This window comes from Podarcis vaucheri, assembly GCF_965113315.1.
Source record: "Podarcis vaucheri genome assembly, chromosome: 2".
NCBI lineage: Eukaryota > Metazoa > Chordata > Lepidosauria > Squamata > Lacertidae > Podarcis > Podarcis vaucheri.
Genome location: NC_138760.1, coordinates 107,767,646 through 107,783,512, shown reverse-complemented (window position 1 = coordinate 107,783,512; position 15,867 = coordinate 107,767,646). Strand labels below are relative to the sequence as shown.

At 41.6% G+C, this 15,867-nt stretch overlaps 1 protein-coding gene across 5 annotated transcripts in view; it reads left to right on the top strand.

The window, feature by feature from the left end:
• PTPRG (protein tyrosine phosphatase receptor type G) overlaps window positions 1-15,867 on the top strand; it is a 560,158-nt gene that overhangs the window by 517,256 nt on the left and 27,035 nt on the right. For all 5 annotated transcript variants that reach the window (XM_082209226.1, XM_082209223.1, XM_082209222.1 and 2 more), the window contains exons 15-18: window positions 1,827-1,918; window positions 14,219-14,315; window positions 15,082-15,164; window positions 15,397-15,531. In XM_082209226.1, the coding sequence (XP_082065352.1) occupies window positions 1,827-1,918; window positions 14,219-14,315; window positions 15,082-15,164; window positions 15,397-15,531 (407 nt within the window). The remainder of the gene's footprint in view (window positions 1-1,826; window positions 1,919-14,218; window positions 14,316-15,081; window positions 15,165-15,396; window positions 15,532-15,867) is intronic.

Genomic DNA, 15,867 nt, shown 5'->3' with positions numbered 1-15,867 from the left:
GAGCCAGTCATCCTCCTTGTTTTAACATATATAGTTTATCTCATTAATTAGATACATTGCAAAACTGTAATTTAGAGTTAGATATGCTAAAACAAGGGTACACAGAAAGGGATGTGTTACTGGTTTTGACTGTAGATTGGGACTCAATACTCTAACTGATCTCAGGAATTTTTTGGGGGGTGGGAATTATTAACTGTGTCAGAAATTTAACTTCTCATGAAAGTAGCATAGGAATTCATTCACTTTCAGAGACATTAGTTGCATTGGAAAATATATTATTACAACCTACCTGTGGATGAGAGTTAATTCTTCTGCTAAGCATACAGTCGTACCTCAGAAATTGAACAGAATCCGTTCTGGAAGTCTGTTTGGTTTCCGAAACGTTCGACTTCCGAAGCACAGCTTCTAATTGGCTGAATGAAGCTCCTGCAGCCAATTGGAAGCCCCCTCGGATGTTCAGCTTCCAAAAGAACGTTTGAAAACCAGAACACTCACTTCTGGTTTTCAGTCATTCAGGAGCCGGAACACTCAACTCCCAAGGCGTTAGGCAGCCGAGGTACGACTGTATTCACATTCATATATCGTAATAAACACTATACTAGAGGGAGAGACCTACTGTCAGGTTTAACCTCAAAAATTCCCTGGATTTTGCAACAGTATTAGCATATCTAGAGAAAATTCAAGAAGTTACCATGAAGTGCGGGCCAGGCAAAAGTAAGCATAAATGTACATTTTGCATGGATCATTGTTGTTGTTGTTGTTTAGTCGTTTAGTCGTGTCCGACTCTTCGTGACCCCATGGACCAGAGCACGCCAGGCACTCCTGTCTTCCACTGCCTCCTGCAGTTTGGTCAGACTCATGTTTGTAGCTTCGAGAACATTGGCATGGATCATACCAATCTATAAATTGTTGACTTAGCCTTAATACAACCACAGAACACAGTCAACCAAAATGTTTCCATGGGCAAACCTTTTTGGCTGTTCCATGTATCACAGTAGCAGAAGTCAGAGGTAGTAGAACTGATAACAATAATAGTTTAGAATTCAGAGCCCTCTTTATTGTTTGTCAGTATATTTTCATATTGCAAAGTGTTAAGCTATACCAAATACATACATAAATGTGTGTGTAAAAATACCTATGACATAGAGCCAAAGCAAGGTAATTTGCCCTACTCATAATTTGCATTATCTGTGATCAGGCACACAGCAAAGGTAATAGATATGCTGTGATTTCTCAGCTATTCTGCAGTTAAGCCCATCCACTACAAATATATTCCTGGAGCTCAATTCAGCTCAAACTCCCCATTTATGTGGGGGTTATGTTCCAAGGTACTGCACGTTTAAGTGAAATTGTGTATAGTGGGAATACCATGGAAAAAGCATGAAAAAGCCCTCTATCTAACCCTTTGGAAACCCTTTAAAAAACCAAAAATCCACCAGACACCATAAATGGGGAGTTGCCTGTAGTTTCTCCATCAGCAACCTGCCCTGGGTCACTTTGTTTCCCGTGCATCCATGGATGTTCTTTATTCATAAAATGGAAATAAAGCAACCATTTCTGGTCAGTAGGATCAATTAAATGAAAGCTTGACTAAACAGCAGCAACATGGTGGTCACTTAGTGCTGGATGAAAGTGATAATACAGAAATTGAGCATTAAGTTTGCACCAACATCAGTGGGGCCAGTATCAGGTGTGAAGGCAGTGAAACCATCATCACACACTGTTTATTAGCATCTAGGTAGAGATGTTATTGCCTAACTTTATAGGACAATTGTTATTGTTAGAAAATATTAATTGTAGAGCTGAGTATCTTTTTCATTTTTCAGATGACATGGAAGCTATTCCTGTCAAACAGTTCGTTAAGCATATCAGTGAACTGTATGCCAACAACCAGCATGGATTCTCAGAAGACTTTGAGGTACGTGTTTACAGCCTTAAGCGCTGGAAGTTTCTCTGTGGTGTTTAATTTAAATGTCTCAAGCAGCCTTGGAAGAGCGAAGGTCCAACTGCACTCAAGTGATCCTCTGAATAGAAGGGTTGAAGAAGTCCTAATGCCTGTGAGCATCTGCTGATTGGGAAAGAGGCAGAATGGAAGACAAAGCAGCCTGAAGTCTGTAATGAACGGTTATATGTGGGATGTTCGGTGGGATTTCTTGAACCTTGCAACTGCTAGCCTCCTAGTAGACAAGCAAGGAGGAAAGAGACTGTGACTGCAATGCCCACAGACTCGTTTGGGTGGGATTCACCTAATGGGCCCTGTCAGCCCTGTGCTAGGACTTTCATTTGCACAACAGGTCTTTGAAGATGGTTTAGAAACACTAAATGAATGACTCTTTGGAAATTCAGAACTAATATTGCATGGCACCTGTAGAAGTGCAAGTTCCACATATTGAAGTGAGTGTAAGGAGTAACTTGGTTTGTGATTGTAAACTAATTTCCCCATTTTTATTATTATATTGTTGTAACCTGTCCTGGGACCTTATGGTGAAGGCTGGGAAAGAAATCTTATAAATATAAAAACTGTGATAACAGTAAAATGGAGAGCTCAGTATTAGAGACTGAAACAGAAATAATGGCAGTGGAAGAAGATGTTTAAATACAGGAATGCTGATAGCTGTGCAGCTGTGTGCGCAACAAAGTCACAGTCGCGGGCACTCTGTGGGTTTACAGACCCATGTGGCTTACATAAACACAGTCTCATGCTTAATGATGGTGGCAGACTCAGGCTCTAATAAGCTAAAACAGTTATTCCAAAAGCCAGTATTAACCGTTCTGCTTCCCCGCATTCCTTTCAGCCTGATCACAGTGGAGCTTTGAAAGTACTGTCAGAAAGGAGGGCTCTCCCAGCCCTCTCAGCCAAAAATAGTGTGCAGCTGTTGTGCCATCTCGCCAGGGTGAGAGGAGAGAAATATGGTTTGGGGGCCATGACATGCTTTAGCAACCAAGTGTTAAAAATGTCATGACTGAGTCATAAAAAGCAGCTGTATTTACTAATAAGATATTGGCACAAAATTGCTGCTTTGATGCTGAACACCCTTTTCCTCAGTGTAACAAAGCTAAGGCTGCAGCCGTTTTCTTCAGCATGGCCCTTTCAAGCATCTTATTGCTGCCCTTTGGTAATAGCCTTTGCAATGAGGCGCACTGTCTGATAATTCAAAAACCGAACCAAAATAAAGGGGGGGAACCCTATTGTGCCAATCATAAGCATTTCGTATTCATGAGGACAGCGGCTGTGCGAGGTGTTAAAAGTGATTTAGTTAAATTGACTGTTGGCTGGATGACTGAACAGGGATATTGAGGCATTTAACAATGTTGATGGTATTCAGGACAAACATTTATCCTCGGGAGAGCAGAATTTGATGGGAATGATCAAATGCAATGCCGTCTCCTCAATTATTTATGAATTGAGACCCCAGTGCTATTCATCACAGCTGGTTTTGACACCATTTAATTATTCAAAATAATCAGCTACACATCTGTAAACTTGCACTGACTTAAAGTAGGCTTTGCTTCATCTGTCTCTGAAATCGTTGCCATTAACAAAAAGCGAGACAGCTTCTGTCTGCATTGTGCAGCAGAGGGATATATTCCTGAAATAGCCTTTCAGAATGCTTCAGGGTGCCCTTGTTGCCTCTTACTTACCCGTAAATATTGTTTTGCCTATTAGTTTTAGTTGGGTATCTCTTTTAAAGGAAGTATAATAATTTTTAAACTGCTATTTCAAAACCAAAATCTCTTCACTTCCACAAAGTATATGTGGAATTAACCCATAAGGGATTTGCATAAGCCAACGTGGTGCCCTCCATATGTTGTTGTGCTACAACTCCCGTTCATTACTGATCATTGGCCGTACTGGCTAGGGCTGCTGGGACATGCTGGCTATCCTTCACATAGGCCACTATTTTTAGGCTTCCCCATGACAGACATGCGACACCATCTGATTTCTATACCTTTGCCACATTCCTATTTGCTTCTCACCAAGGTAAAAATTGAAAATCAGCTGTGAATTTTCCCTTCGTTTGATATTCAAGTTGTCAAGGGGACGTGTATAAAAAGTCAGAGATCCGGTTGCCCAAGGTAGTAGGGAGTCTGTCCATCAAGGAGTAATGCAGAATACAGGTAGCTTAGATGTTGCTTCAGTGTTGGGTAGCCCCAAATGAGTAGCTTCATAGCTGGTGTTTCTCTCCCACCCTTTCCTGGCCTGATATCAGACCCTGATATTGTACATGTGAGGAATCTGGATCCTACTTCATGGATGGCTCTCAGGGATAGTTGACTTCATCCTGCCAGATGAGCATTGCACCTCAAGTTCTGGGTTTCTGCTCGGACATGCTGCCATCTTGTTGGAGCTATTCTCGGGGGAGGGGGGAGTATATCAGTCAGGTTGCATTGTTTCCTCCAAACCTGCCACCTTATTAGGTGAAGTACCTTCCATGAAGGTGGTCTTGGAATGGTTATTCATATCTGCTGATTTCTCTTTGACCCCATGAGAACTAGGGACCAGCAACAGATACCTGTACTTTTTCTGAAGTCCTGCCCAATTCTGGGCTGCCTCTGCCAGGACAATGTGAGACATGACAAGGGATACCTTACCTCAGTCCAGAACAGTAGTTCTGTCAGCAATAGACGAGGCTTGGTAATGCATTATAGCACGGAGCTATTCTCATTCAAGGGACGCGGGTGACGTTGTAGGATAAGCCATAGAGCCTAGGACTTGCTGATCAGAAGGTCGGAGGTTCGAATCCCCACGACGGGGTGAGCTCCCGTTGCTCGGTCCCTGCTCCTGCCAACCTAGCAGTTCAAAAGCACATCAAAGTGCAAGTAGATAAATAGGTACCGCTCCGGCGGGAAGGTAAACGGCGTTTCCGTGCGCTGCTCTGGTTCACCAGAAGCGGCTTAGTCATGCTGGCCACATGACCCGGAAGCTGTACGCCTGCTCCCTCAGCCAATAAAGCGAGATGAGTGCCGCAACCCCAGAGTCGGTCACGACTGGACCTAATGGTCAGGGGTCCCTTTACCTTTACCTTATTTTCATTCAAACTCTCTTTGCAAAATAACCTTAAGACACCTTGCCTGATTGTTAAAGTCCACCATGATGAGCTTAGGTGTTTTCCCCCTTAGATGGAATTCTTGTCTGTATATGTCCTCCCATAATAATTGCCTTGGAAATCAGATGACAAGAACCACTGATAACCTTTCTGTCTCCCCCTATTCACATATCTTCATCAAGTCTGATGACATCTCTGGGACATTGATTTAGGCACGGAGTGCTGGAACTGGGCTATAGTAGATCTGTGCTTTTTAAGTTGCCTACATGGAAACCCCCTTAAACAAAAATTAAGGGGTTGGTGTTCAGGACTGAAATAGGAAAAAAGGAGGAAATTGGAAGGAAAAAAACATGGCATGGATGGTTCTACAATCATGCAAACTTGTGTCTCCTCTTGCGATAATTTGGCAGATGTCTCCTTCTTCCTCATAAAGCGTGATAGAAGAAGAAAAAGCACAATAGAATGTTCCGTGTCCTAGATTTACTCTCAAAAGCTTAAAACTTAACAGAGTAGTGGTAATATAAAAAAATTCCTTCCAGTAGCACCTTAAAGACCAACTAAGTTAGTTCTTGGTATGAGCTTTCGTGTGGATGCACACTTCTTCAGATACACACTTCAGATACGCATGCACACGAAAGCTCATACCAAGAACTAACTTAGCTGGTCTTTAAGGTGCTACTGGAAGGAATTTTTTTATTTTGACTATGGCAGACCAACACGGCTACCTATCTGTAAGAGTAGTGGTAGAATGTTTGTCTTTATTTGGGGCTCCACTGCTTCTCCTGCTCTCTAACTTAGAAGTTATCTTTTCTGCCTGCATTTTGGCAACCTTGTAGAGGATTTGGGCAATCATGCCATTAGGGAGTTTAAATGTAAGAAGACTCTTCAACCCTCTGAATGTAGATCCCTCTCCCCATCTTCCCCTTTGGGAACTTTAAGCAGGCTTTTACTTGAACATTGGGAGGAGGAGGTTGTTCTTAGTTCTGTCCTTCACGTTTCATGAAAGAGGATTAAGCAAGGAAATCCCCAAAGTGCTGGCATGGAATGTTTATAATAGCATAATATGTATTGGATTTTGGAACCCATACAATTTTGTTTGCCTCAAATTCATTAGTGGGTTGGGCATCTTTGCTGCTAGAAAGATTAGCAGTGGTGAATATAATCTCCCTAGCCTTGTCTGTTGCCTGTGGAAGCACAAGGGTTGTGATCCAGCCCCCATCTTGGAATTTGACCCAAAAACAAGCAATGCAGCTATCCCCCCACATACATTCAAAAAACTTCAATTTCTCCCCCCCCAAAAAAAAAAATGCTAAGAAAACAGCCATAAGTCCACAAAATCTGGTGGACGAATTCTGCACTTGATAGCTTCCACAGGAGCAATAGTTTTATGGCTCACTAATTCTTTTTTAAAAAATAATACCAGGATCCTTACAGATTATCCCTAAAGAGTGGTGGCTAAAAGATAATGCTGCTCATAAGCATGCCCATAGTGCTTCAGAAAAGAGTTGGAAAACCTCTAGCACTCTTGATGTTGTTGAACTTCAACTCCCATCAGCCCCAGCCAGCCCAGCCAAAGGTCAAGGATAAGACAGTGGCAGTACAGCAACCTTTGGAGGGCACTAGGTGCCCTACCCCTTCTTCAGACCATTACAAATCCTTCACATACATTATCTCAGCACTCCTTGCAACATCACTGTAAGTTAGCATTAGTATCTCCTCCACATTGTAGTAAGGGAAGAATGTGATAAAGCTGAGAGATTAGACAACTTCATTTTAAAAATGAGTTTATGGAAGACTTTTAACTGCTATTGTTAAAATGGAATCTATAAACGATGTATACCTCTGATTATGAGGTGTTGAGTACAAAGGGATGGGGACTGTCTCCATCTATCCCTCTGTTTGTTTCACAAGGGCATCTGGATGGTATGCTACTGAAAACATAGGCTGGACAAAACAGATTTCAGTCGGATCCAACAAGGTGTGGATGTCATTAAATACCCTTACCCATCTTCATCATTCGCACTCTCCCAAACCCAGCTTGCTTAGCTGTAACATTATTCCAACTGCACTCACTTGCTGATTCCATTGTAGAGTCATTGTTGTCTTATTTTCTACAGACACGATGGAGGTGTTACAAATTCTGGAAAAGAGCAGTGTGTGTGTGTGTGTGTGTGTAGCAGAAAGGGCAAGTGTGCCAGTTTTGCCCTCCCTCCAGCATGGTTTCCATTGCCTACCAACTTAGGAGAGGCAACTGTCTACAGAGGGGAGCTTTTTGTATTCATGGGTGCTTCCTGGGCGTTTGGAAACCCCAATTTCCCAAAACATGCAAGAAGCCCCCATAGATATAAGAAACTCCCTGCTGCAGTCAGTCACCCTCCACACGTTGGAAGGCAAGAAAAACAGTGATGGGAAAGGGCACTCTCACACACCTCTCACATTCTTACTTCCCAGGATTTGTAAAACCTGTACAGAGCTACAATTGTCCCTAAGTATCAGACAGAAAATAAAGCCCTATGAGAAGCTAGCTCTCACCTGGGCTGGGAGTGATTACTTTTGCTAATCCACCCTAGTTTAGCCCCAAACCTTTCTTTGCTTTGCCATTAAACTTGCTGCACCTTTACAAGCTTGGCTTTAGTTTGAATTAGGTCTTGCTGGGCCACAGAGGCCTGCAGAAGAGACTCTTGCACTTTGCATCTATTTATTGAGTGGTTTCTAAAATTTCCAAATAGCCTTTCTACAGTTCAGTGCACAAGGAAGCAAACAGAACCTTGTTGCATAGCTACAAATTGGAGAGGGAAGTATTTGCATGTTCTTACAAGTACAGATTTTACTGCTTTTTTTTGTCTCAGAGTTCTTTTCAATTGACAGGGAAGTCATATTATGATGTTGCTCTCAGGGTCGTAACTTGTTCACTTGTCTGAAGTTATATCAGAATGTCTATGCAATCAGCCATTCCGGAGCAATTTCTAGCTCATTATGTTGGATTATCAGACGTGTAGCAATTGGATTTTACACATAAATTTAGCGAAAGAATATTTGAAGTTTATAAAACTAATCAGCAACTTGTTTCAGAGGGACACTGAAAATGAATGAGTCATTAAACCTGGATGTATTAAATCCCAATCAGTGGTAGCACGGACAATATAATTAAAAGCTAAATTAGCCATAATGACACAGAAGAGTTTTAACTGTGACTAAAGGTTGATTAAAACCAAGTGTGTTGGATTCCAGAGTTGCCGACAATACATTCCAGTGGACAAAATAATAAGAACCGTAACCGTTCATCTTTAAACAAAATTAACGTTTTGGGAAGTTAAACGCTGAGAATGTCATATGAACCAGTGAGACAAAAAAAATGAATAAGGAAAAATAATGATCTAGCGCTTATACAGCAGTCCTGCCAGAAAGCTTTCCCTTCAGAATCCTAAAATAGACAATCCATTGTTGCTTTATACTCCCGTGGTCCTGCATTTGAACTGTTAGAAATTTGGGACGATGGGAATATTTCTATATATTTTTAAGAATTAGTAAGGTAATCACAGCACATGGTAATGTAACCTGCTTAGGCATTTTTGCTGATCAAATGGTATATAAATATTACTAAATAGATAACTAAATGTAATCTCCTTAGATACTGGCTTTAAACCAGGGGTGGCTCAGCCTGTGGTCCTCCAAATGTTGCTGAACTGTGACTTCTATCAGCTCAGGCCAGTGTGGCCAGTGGCCAGGGATGATGGAAGTTCAGCATCATCTGGAGGTGACAGGTTAACAACTCCTGCTTTTACCTAAGCTAGAGCACAGCTAACATTTAAAACCACCTGGAGTGCAGCTTCAATTTTAAAAATATATAAAAAACCTTTGAGTCTCAAATCCAAAATGCAAAATCCACTGGATTGTGATTTCTGTCGTATTTATTCCAATTATTTAAATATGGGAAAGGTTAAATAAACATAGCATGTTTCTGCTTCATCTGACATCTTAAAATGTTTGTGTCAGGACAGATATAAAAGGGGTACCTGGTTCCTTAGGGTCTGAGCTGTAGTTGCTAACCGAGCACCATAAGGATTTCCTCCTTATGTAAGAACAAACACATAGGAAAGCAAGCCAAGACATAGATTCAGGTTGTATAAATTAAGCATGACAATGCAAGCTCTTTCATGTTTCTAGAATGCATACAGTTCTTACTCAAACATAAGCCAACCAGCCAAGAGTATTTGCTAGTTCCCTTCTCCTGGTTATTTCCTGAAAGCTCACGAATGTAATTTTAATATGTGACCTAGCAGCTGACTCATGTCTTCTGAACTAGGATATAAGCTCATTGTGTGTTGGCCCAAATCATCTATAAATAAAATGGCAGTTCAAAGTGAAGAAGTAACTTTCCTTACTTTCCTAATTTTGCCAGATCCAAATGGAAGGCATTCCTAGAGTGGTATGACATCTACTAGAGGGATCAGGCAGGGTCTTCTCAAGCCTGCTGACTCCTCTTAAGCTGGAGAAGTCAGCCGTCTCACCTGACCAACCCTACCTGTTGGCGGTGAGGGCTAATGTTTTCAGCCTGTTTCTCTTCTCAAAATCACTCTTTCCCCCAGCTTGTTTCCTCTTTGTACTACAAGTGTTTAGTTTTGAGCATCCTCCTCTCCTGTCTTGTTGCTTTTTCCTGTCAGTGTATGTATTTTTCTCCTTCCCTCCTTGATCTGTGCTGTTCCTTTCCTCTGTTCCTTCATTTGTATGGTGGGGGTAGGATCTCCAGGTTATTGGGGCCCACCCCTTGGCTACTGAATTACCTCTTTGACTTGAGGAAGATGTTTGTAGTAGTGGAGAATTGGCACATCCTCCCCAGAACCACAACAAGCAGGAGTGCTATTTTTATCCTTTTCCCTCAGCTACATTGAGCAGAGGTTTTCTCCACATGCTTCTCATCCTGAAGGGCCATGATAACCAACCAGTGGGACCATCAGTGTTGTACTCTCCCATTTCATATGGTCAGTCTTGGACTGGTCATCACTGGTGTTAGGCAGCCAGCAATTCCAGCTTCACATTCAGTGGGTATGCTAATGCTTGATGGGTCAAGTATTGCACTCCTTGATGTTCTGCCGCAGTTTCCCGCCTTTTTCCTCTGACCCTTCTGGATACGGCTTGCTTGATAGCAATGGCCTCTTTGCCTGTATTGGAGGCAGGCGGGTGGAACTTCCAAGCCATAGCAAAACTTTTGGACTCAGATTGACTGAGTGGTGCAGAAAACTGATTAGCCAAAGAACGGGAGATTGGCAGAAATGTCTCCCTTATCCTTCTACATACAAATGGATTGTGGAAGGATGTATGGGACAGGAAAATGTATAGCTTTGAGCTTCTGAGGAAAACTTTTTTAAAAAAAAATTGCTTGACATTTAACTTCATAGGACTAAGCCCTGGTCGTTCTAATGAACCAACCTCAACTGACCTTAATCAAGGAGTAGGGAAATGAAGAATGAGGGAAATGCAACAAACTAAGCTACTAGAATTCAACAATGACCGTTCACTTTTTGTAGTCGTTTCAGAGGTTTCTGCTCAGTTAACAATGTATACGGATAACTTGTAGGGTCCTCATCTGCATGGGGCCATTCTGTGCACACTGCACATATATATAAATCTGCCACTGAACTGAGGTTGCAGTACGGCAGTCAAAACCATAAACCCTAAGCATCAGTGAGGTTAATTAAAGTTACTGACCTTAGAAACCAGTCCCACCTGAAAGGTCCTTCAAGATGTAATGGCAACTGATGCAATTTATGTGCATTGTGTAAATTTATGGTAGGTCATTCAATAACAGGGACTGAATTCTATTTCTAATATGCTAGCGTGTGTTTTTTACAGCAAGTTTGAATCCTCACCGGCTTCATTCATGTTTCTTCTACAGTACACGCTAAGATAAAGTTGGAACACTATTTTTTTCATAGAATGTCATTAAATTGTACTGGAGACTTTCATTTTAAGCCTATAAAGCAGAGTAGCCAATGTGGTGCCCTCCAGATGTTGTTGAACAGCACTCCCATCAACCCCAGCTTCTGAGGATAATGGGAGTTGTAGTCCAACATCCGGATGGCACTGTGTTGGTTACTCCTGCTGTAAAGTGCCACACACATTTGATGGTGCTCTTTTGATGGTGCTCATCATCATCAGAATCTGCAGACCTTACAGAGCCATGTAAAAAGTGGGAGGGTAGTGAAACAGCACAGTGATTAATGGTTGATAATTAAAAATATCCTTTGGATTAAATCACTGAATCCTTTCTCTGCTGAACTACTGGTGTGAAAATACTGTTCTAGAATACATACCGTATTTTTCGCTCTATAACACGCAGATTTTTTCTCCTAAAAAGGAAGGGGAAATGTCTGTGCGTGTTATGGAGCGAATGTGTGGTCCCTGGAGCCGAAAAATAAGGCAAAAATCAAACCGCGCTTCAGGGAGAAGGGAAGCCTGAAGAGAGGAAGTGGCAGGTTTCCTGCATTCTGCCTCAGGGTCTTACTGCCCGCCCTCTCTGTTTCGTTACTGTGTTTGCTCAAACGGAACAAAGAGCAGGGGAAGCCCCTCCCCTCCAGGCAAGTAGAGGGGAAAGCAGAGCGTCCATCCTTCTATCCTCTCCCTGCTCCGGAGGAACAATGTTTGTGAAGGGAAGAGAGATTACAGGTTCGGCTTAAAATTCTGATTTGACTTCCTGCTTTTTGTTTTTGGAGACACACAGCATTCAAATATGCTTTCTTCCATTTAAAGAGGGAGAGAGAGAGCACACGCTGGCTGGCTTGTGTGGGTGGGTGGGGGGAAACTTTTGCCTTCCTTTCCTCACGTTATAGCCCTCTCCTGCATTCTTAGCCTTCTGTGTTTTTCCTTCCCTCCCCACTTAAAATGTGGTTACATGGATCCTCAGGATCTTTGCATTGGGTCAGCCAAAATTCACCATCAGAGCACATAGCATGTCCATGGCTACAGCCTGTCCCCCCCCAAAAAAAAACCCACGCACCCACTGTTGCCTGGGGCTGCAATGGTGCAAAAACATGGTTACAAAGCATGGATCCACATGGATCCTCAGGATTTTTGCATTGGGTCACCCCAAATTCACCATCAGATCACATGTCTGTGGCCACAGCATGAAGCACAAAAATGATACGTCCACTGTTTCATTCAGAATATTTTTTCCCTTGTTTTCCTCCTCTAAAAACGATGTGCGTGTTATGGTCAGGTGCGTGTTATAGAGCGAAAAATACGGTAATCAGTGTCAATTATTCCATGTAAGGACCTGATACCCCGTTCACTTCTTTGTTTGTTCTTTATTTCTTCTGGACAACTATGGGGATTTGCTTACCATATAAAAACAAATGCCACTGCTTTATGAGTCTAAATGCCTCTAATTATATTTGGACTTGTGATATTTTGGATTTCCAAAAAAAATGTAAATGTTTTGGGGCTAGATAGGAGGGAGGGCAACGAATTGGCTTGTCACTTCTTTATGACAGTTTTGTATTAATCCTGCACTGTAGCTACATCTGCAGTTTCACTAACATTTCTCGTGATAATTTTCTCTGTCACTTAGCTCCTACTCCATCATTGCAGCAGCTGTGCTGTACTAATGACTTCCCTTATTAGGATGCTCCTGTATTAACATGTGAAGCCTGGGGTATGAAACAGTGTGGCATCTTGTAACCCTTGGGAGGACAGGGGAAACGGATGGCACTGACGGCACCCTGCAGAAGTAGCTTTTGGATAAAATTCAGCTAAATACATTGAGAAAATGCCCTAGAAAGAAGCAACAATGTTACATTGTTATAAAAAGATCTTTAAAATGTAATTAGGACGCTTAAAATAAATGGCAGAATTGACATTTCTGACTAAGAGGAACGTAGGACAGTATAATCACTGTGTTGTCCAACTTAACACTTTTTGATATTATTTGATATTATTTAATACCAAAATGTTAACATATTTTAATTATTATTTAAAGTTACAACAAACCATTGAAGACAGACAGTGCCTACAAAGTAAACACTGACTTCAATGTGGAATGTGATAACAAGAAATCACTCAAATCTTAAGAGGGGAAATGAAACTAACACGTGTGTGTGTGTGTGTGTGTGTGTGTGTGTGTGTGTGTGTGTTGGCATCTGTCTGTCTAGAGACAATGGAGGAGTACGCCTTTGGAGATGAAGTCAAACTGTTAGAAGGTTACTGTGCCTGCTGTGGCTATATATATTTGAGTTGTCACAATTTAGGTGGTTTAATTATGTTGATGTGCTGATTTTGATTATTTTGCATTATTCACTTCACTTTACCCCCTTTGTTGTTTATTTTGGTGACTAACTCTAATGATACATTAGGACCCTTGTTCACATTGGGCCCCTGTGAAACACTGTAAATTCAGTCTGTTCTAAACTGCAAGTACTTCTTCAGTACAGTCACTCCACAGCTTATGTGCATTTAACCTTGTGCATTAAGCTTTACACGCTTGGCAAACCATTTTTTTACAAAAATTAAAAAGGGGTCAAAAAGTGGACAGGCATCTGGGGGGAAAGACATCTGCAATCCTACTTGCCATTGCACCCAATGTGTTTTGACCATTCACGTTTTTGGCTCTAGGGGCGATTCCCCAGAATGTAACCCCCCTATAAGTTGTGGGCTTACTGTATGGCTTTGTTTTTCCTAGGTAGGCACTCACTCCTCTCCCAGACCTAGGGAGTTATGACTGTGAGTTGCTATATGGCATAAAACTTTCTCAGACCCCTTTTTTATTTAAGAGCAGAGTTGCTATTTTGGCTATGTTTTTCCTGCTTCTGAAAGTGATCTAATTACAATTAAGCCTTGGGCAAATGGCTAGCAAAAGGCCTGTGACCACATTGGTATCACTTTCTGGCTGCTATTAAGGGAGCTCTAGATAGATGGGAAAGCGGTGGGTGGGTGGGAGGTTGCACCACAATGAATTGTAATCACCATGGACTTATATCAGATACTGGGAACCAGGCAATATCCTTAATAGAACTAGGATATGTTTAAGCAGTGTTATGCTGAAAGAATTCTCATGGGCGAAGAGAATCAATTACACCCACCATTTCAATGTGTTCTGAATGAGCTGCTTGCAAAATGAGACAGACAAAATGTTTTGCACTCATCTGCCTTTTTCAATGTAATTGTTTTCTTAACAGGAAGTGCAGCGTTGTACATCCGACATGAACATCACCGCTGAACATTCCAATCACCCCGACAACAAGCACAAAAACAGATACATCAACATTTTAGCATGTGAGTAGTAAAGGCCTTAAGAGACAACAGCAACAAAAAGTGTCCACTTTATACTACTGGTGTAAGAATGCCTGTCTGCTCAGCGTGAGGTTAGTTAGAGTGACAAAGGTTTGTTTTCATCCAAAGGACAAGATGCCCCTGTTAGGTATGCTTTTAAACAGACTGATGTTGACAGTCTGACATTAGATACTTTTGGATTTTGGTTAGAAAGTAGCAATCCTGCCTAAAGATTTCAGAGCTGAATGTTTCAGCCTAAATTACTGTCTGATCTAGGTATGCTAATCTCTGAAAAGCGACTTAAGGGAAGTACATATTTGACAATCTTTGCTAGTTCCATTCTCTCCCAAACTTGCTAATGGGTTTGTCACATTTCCAAGTGCTCTGGAAAGAAACAAACCCAGAACTTTTTGATCCCTTAGCTGACCATTTCTGCCACTTTTTTTTCTGGACAGCAAATTATTTTACTGGTGCAGTTGAGAATGGAAGACGTTTTGTGATCTTCAAATGAAGGGCAGCATATAAATTTAATAAGTAGTAATAAGAATCTTTAGGGAAAGAATGGTTTAGCCCCAAAAGAGCCAATGAAGGCTTCCTCCAGATGCTGGACTCCCAGCAGCCCTGGACATTTGCCATTCATGCTAGTTGGAGCTGATGGGAGTTGTGCTTATTAGTTTTCTGGTTAGGGAATTGTCCTTTTAAGAAATCCATAGTTTTAATCTCCTAATATGTTTTTCTGTTTTGTGCCTGTTTGTTATCTTTCCTGAAGATGATCACAGTAGAGTGAAGCTAAGACCTTTGCCGGGAAAAGACTCAAAGCACAGTGACTACATTAATGCCAATTATGTTGATGTAAGTTGTTTTTTGCTCTCATCTCTCTTTTGAGAAACACTGTCCTACAGAAGAAATAGAACCATTAGTACTTGTAGAAGGGTTTTTTTTGCTGTTGTTTTGTTGACTAACTTTAGCTCCAGACTCCTCAAACGTTCAGCAGGAAAGGCATCTCACACTGCAATATATACATTATTAATATGACTGCCATGCAGATACTTTATTTTGCTTTGCCTTATGGTTTTCTTTGAAGGGTTACAACAAAGCGAAAGCCTACATTGCCACCCAAGGACCTTTAAAGTCTACATTTGAAGATTTCTGGAGAATGATTTGGGAGCAAAACACTGGAATTATCATCATGATTACAAACCTTGTGGAAAAAGGAAGAGTAAGGGCAATGCAGTTTTTCACTAGCTACTTTTCTCGCTGTGATTATGTGATCTGTAAGACTAAGGGGATGGGTGTGGTGGTAGTGATGCTTGAAGCCTTGCTTCTAGCAGTGATAGGCTGAGCTCTCCTAAGGTCACAGAAGGTCTGGGGAAGCAGAAGGCTGACACTGACTGAGCTGATTGTGCCCTAGAGAAAGAGGAGTCAAAAAAGGTTCCTGAGAAGGCAGCATACTACTGAACAAAAGAGGGCCTAGGAAACCAAGTTTGGAAGAGAGAGAGCACCAGACGAATTCTCTGTCATCAGTATTACCATACTTATATGTATGCTGTGATTC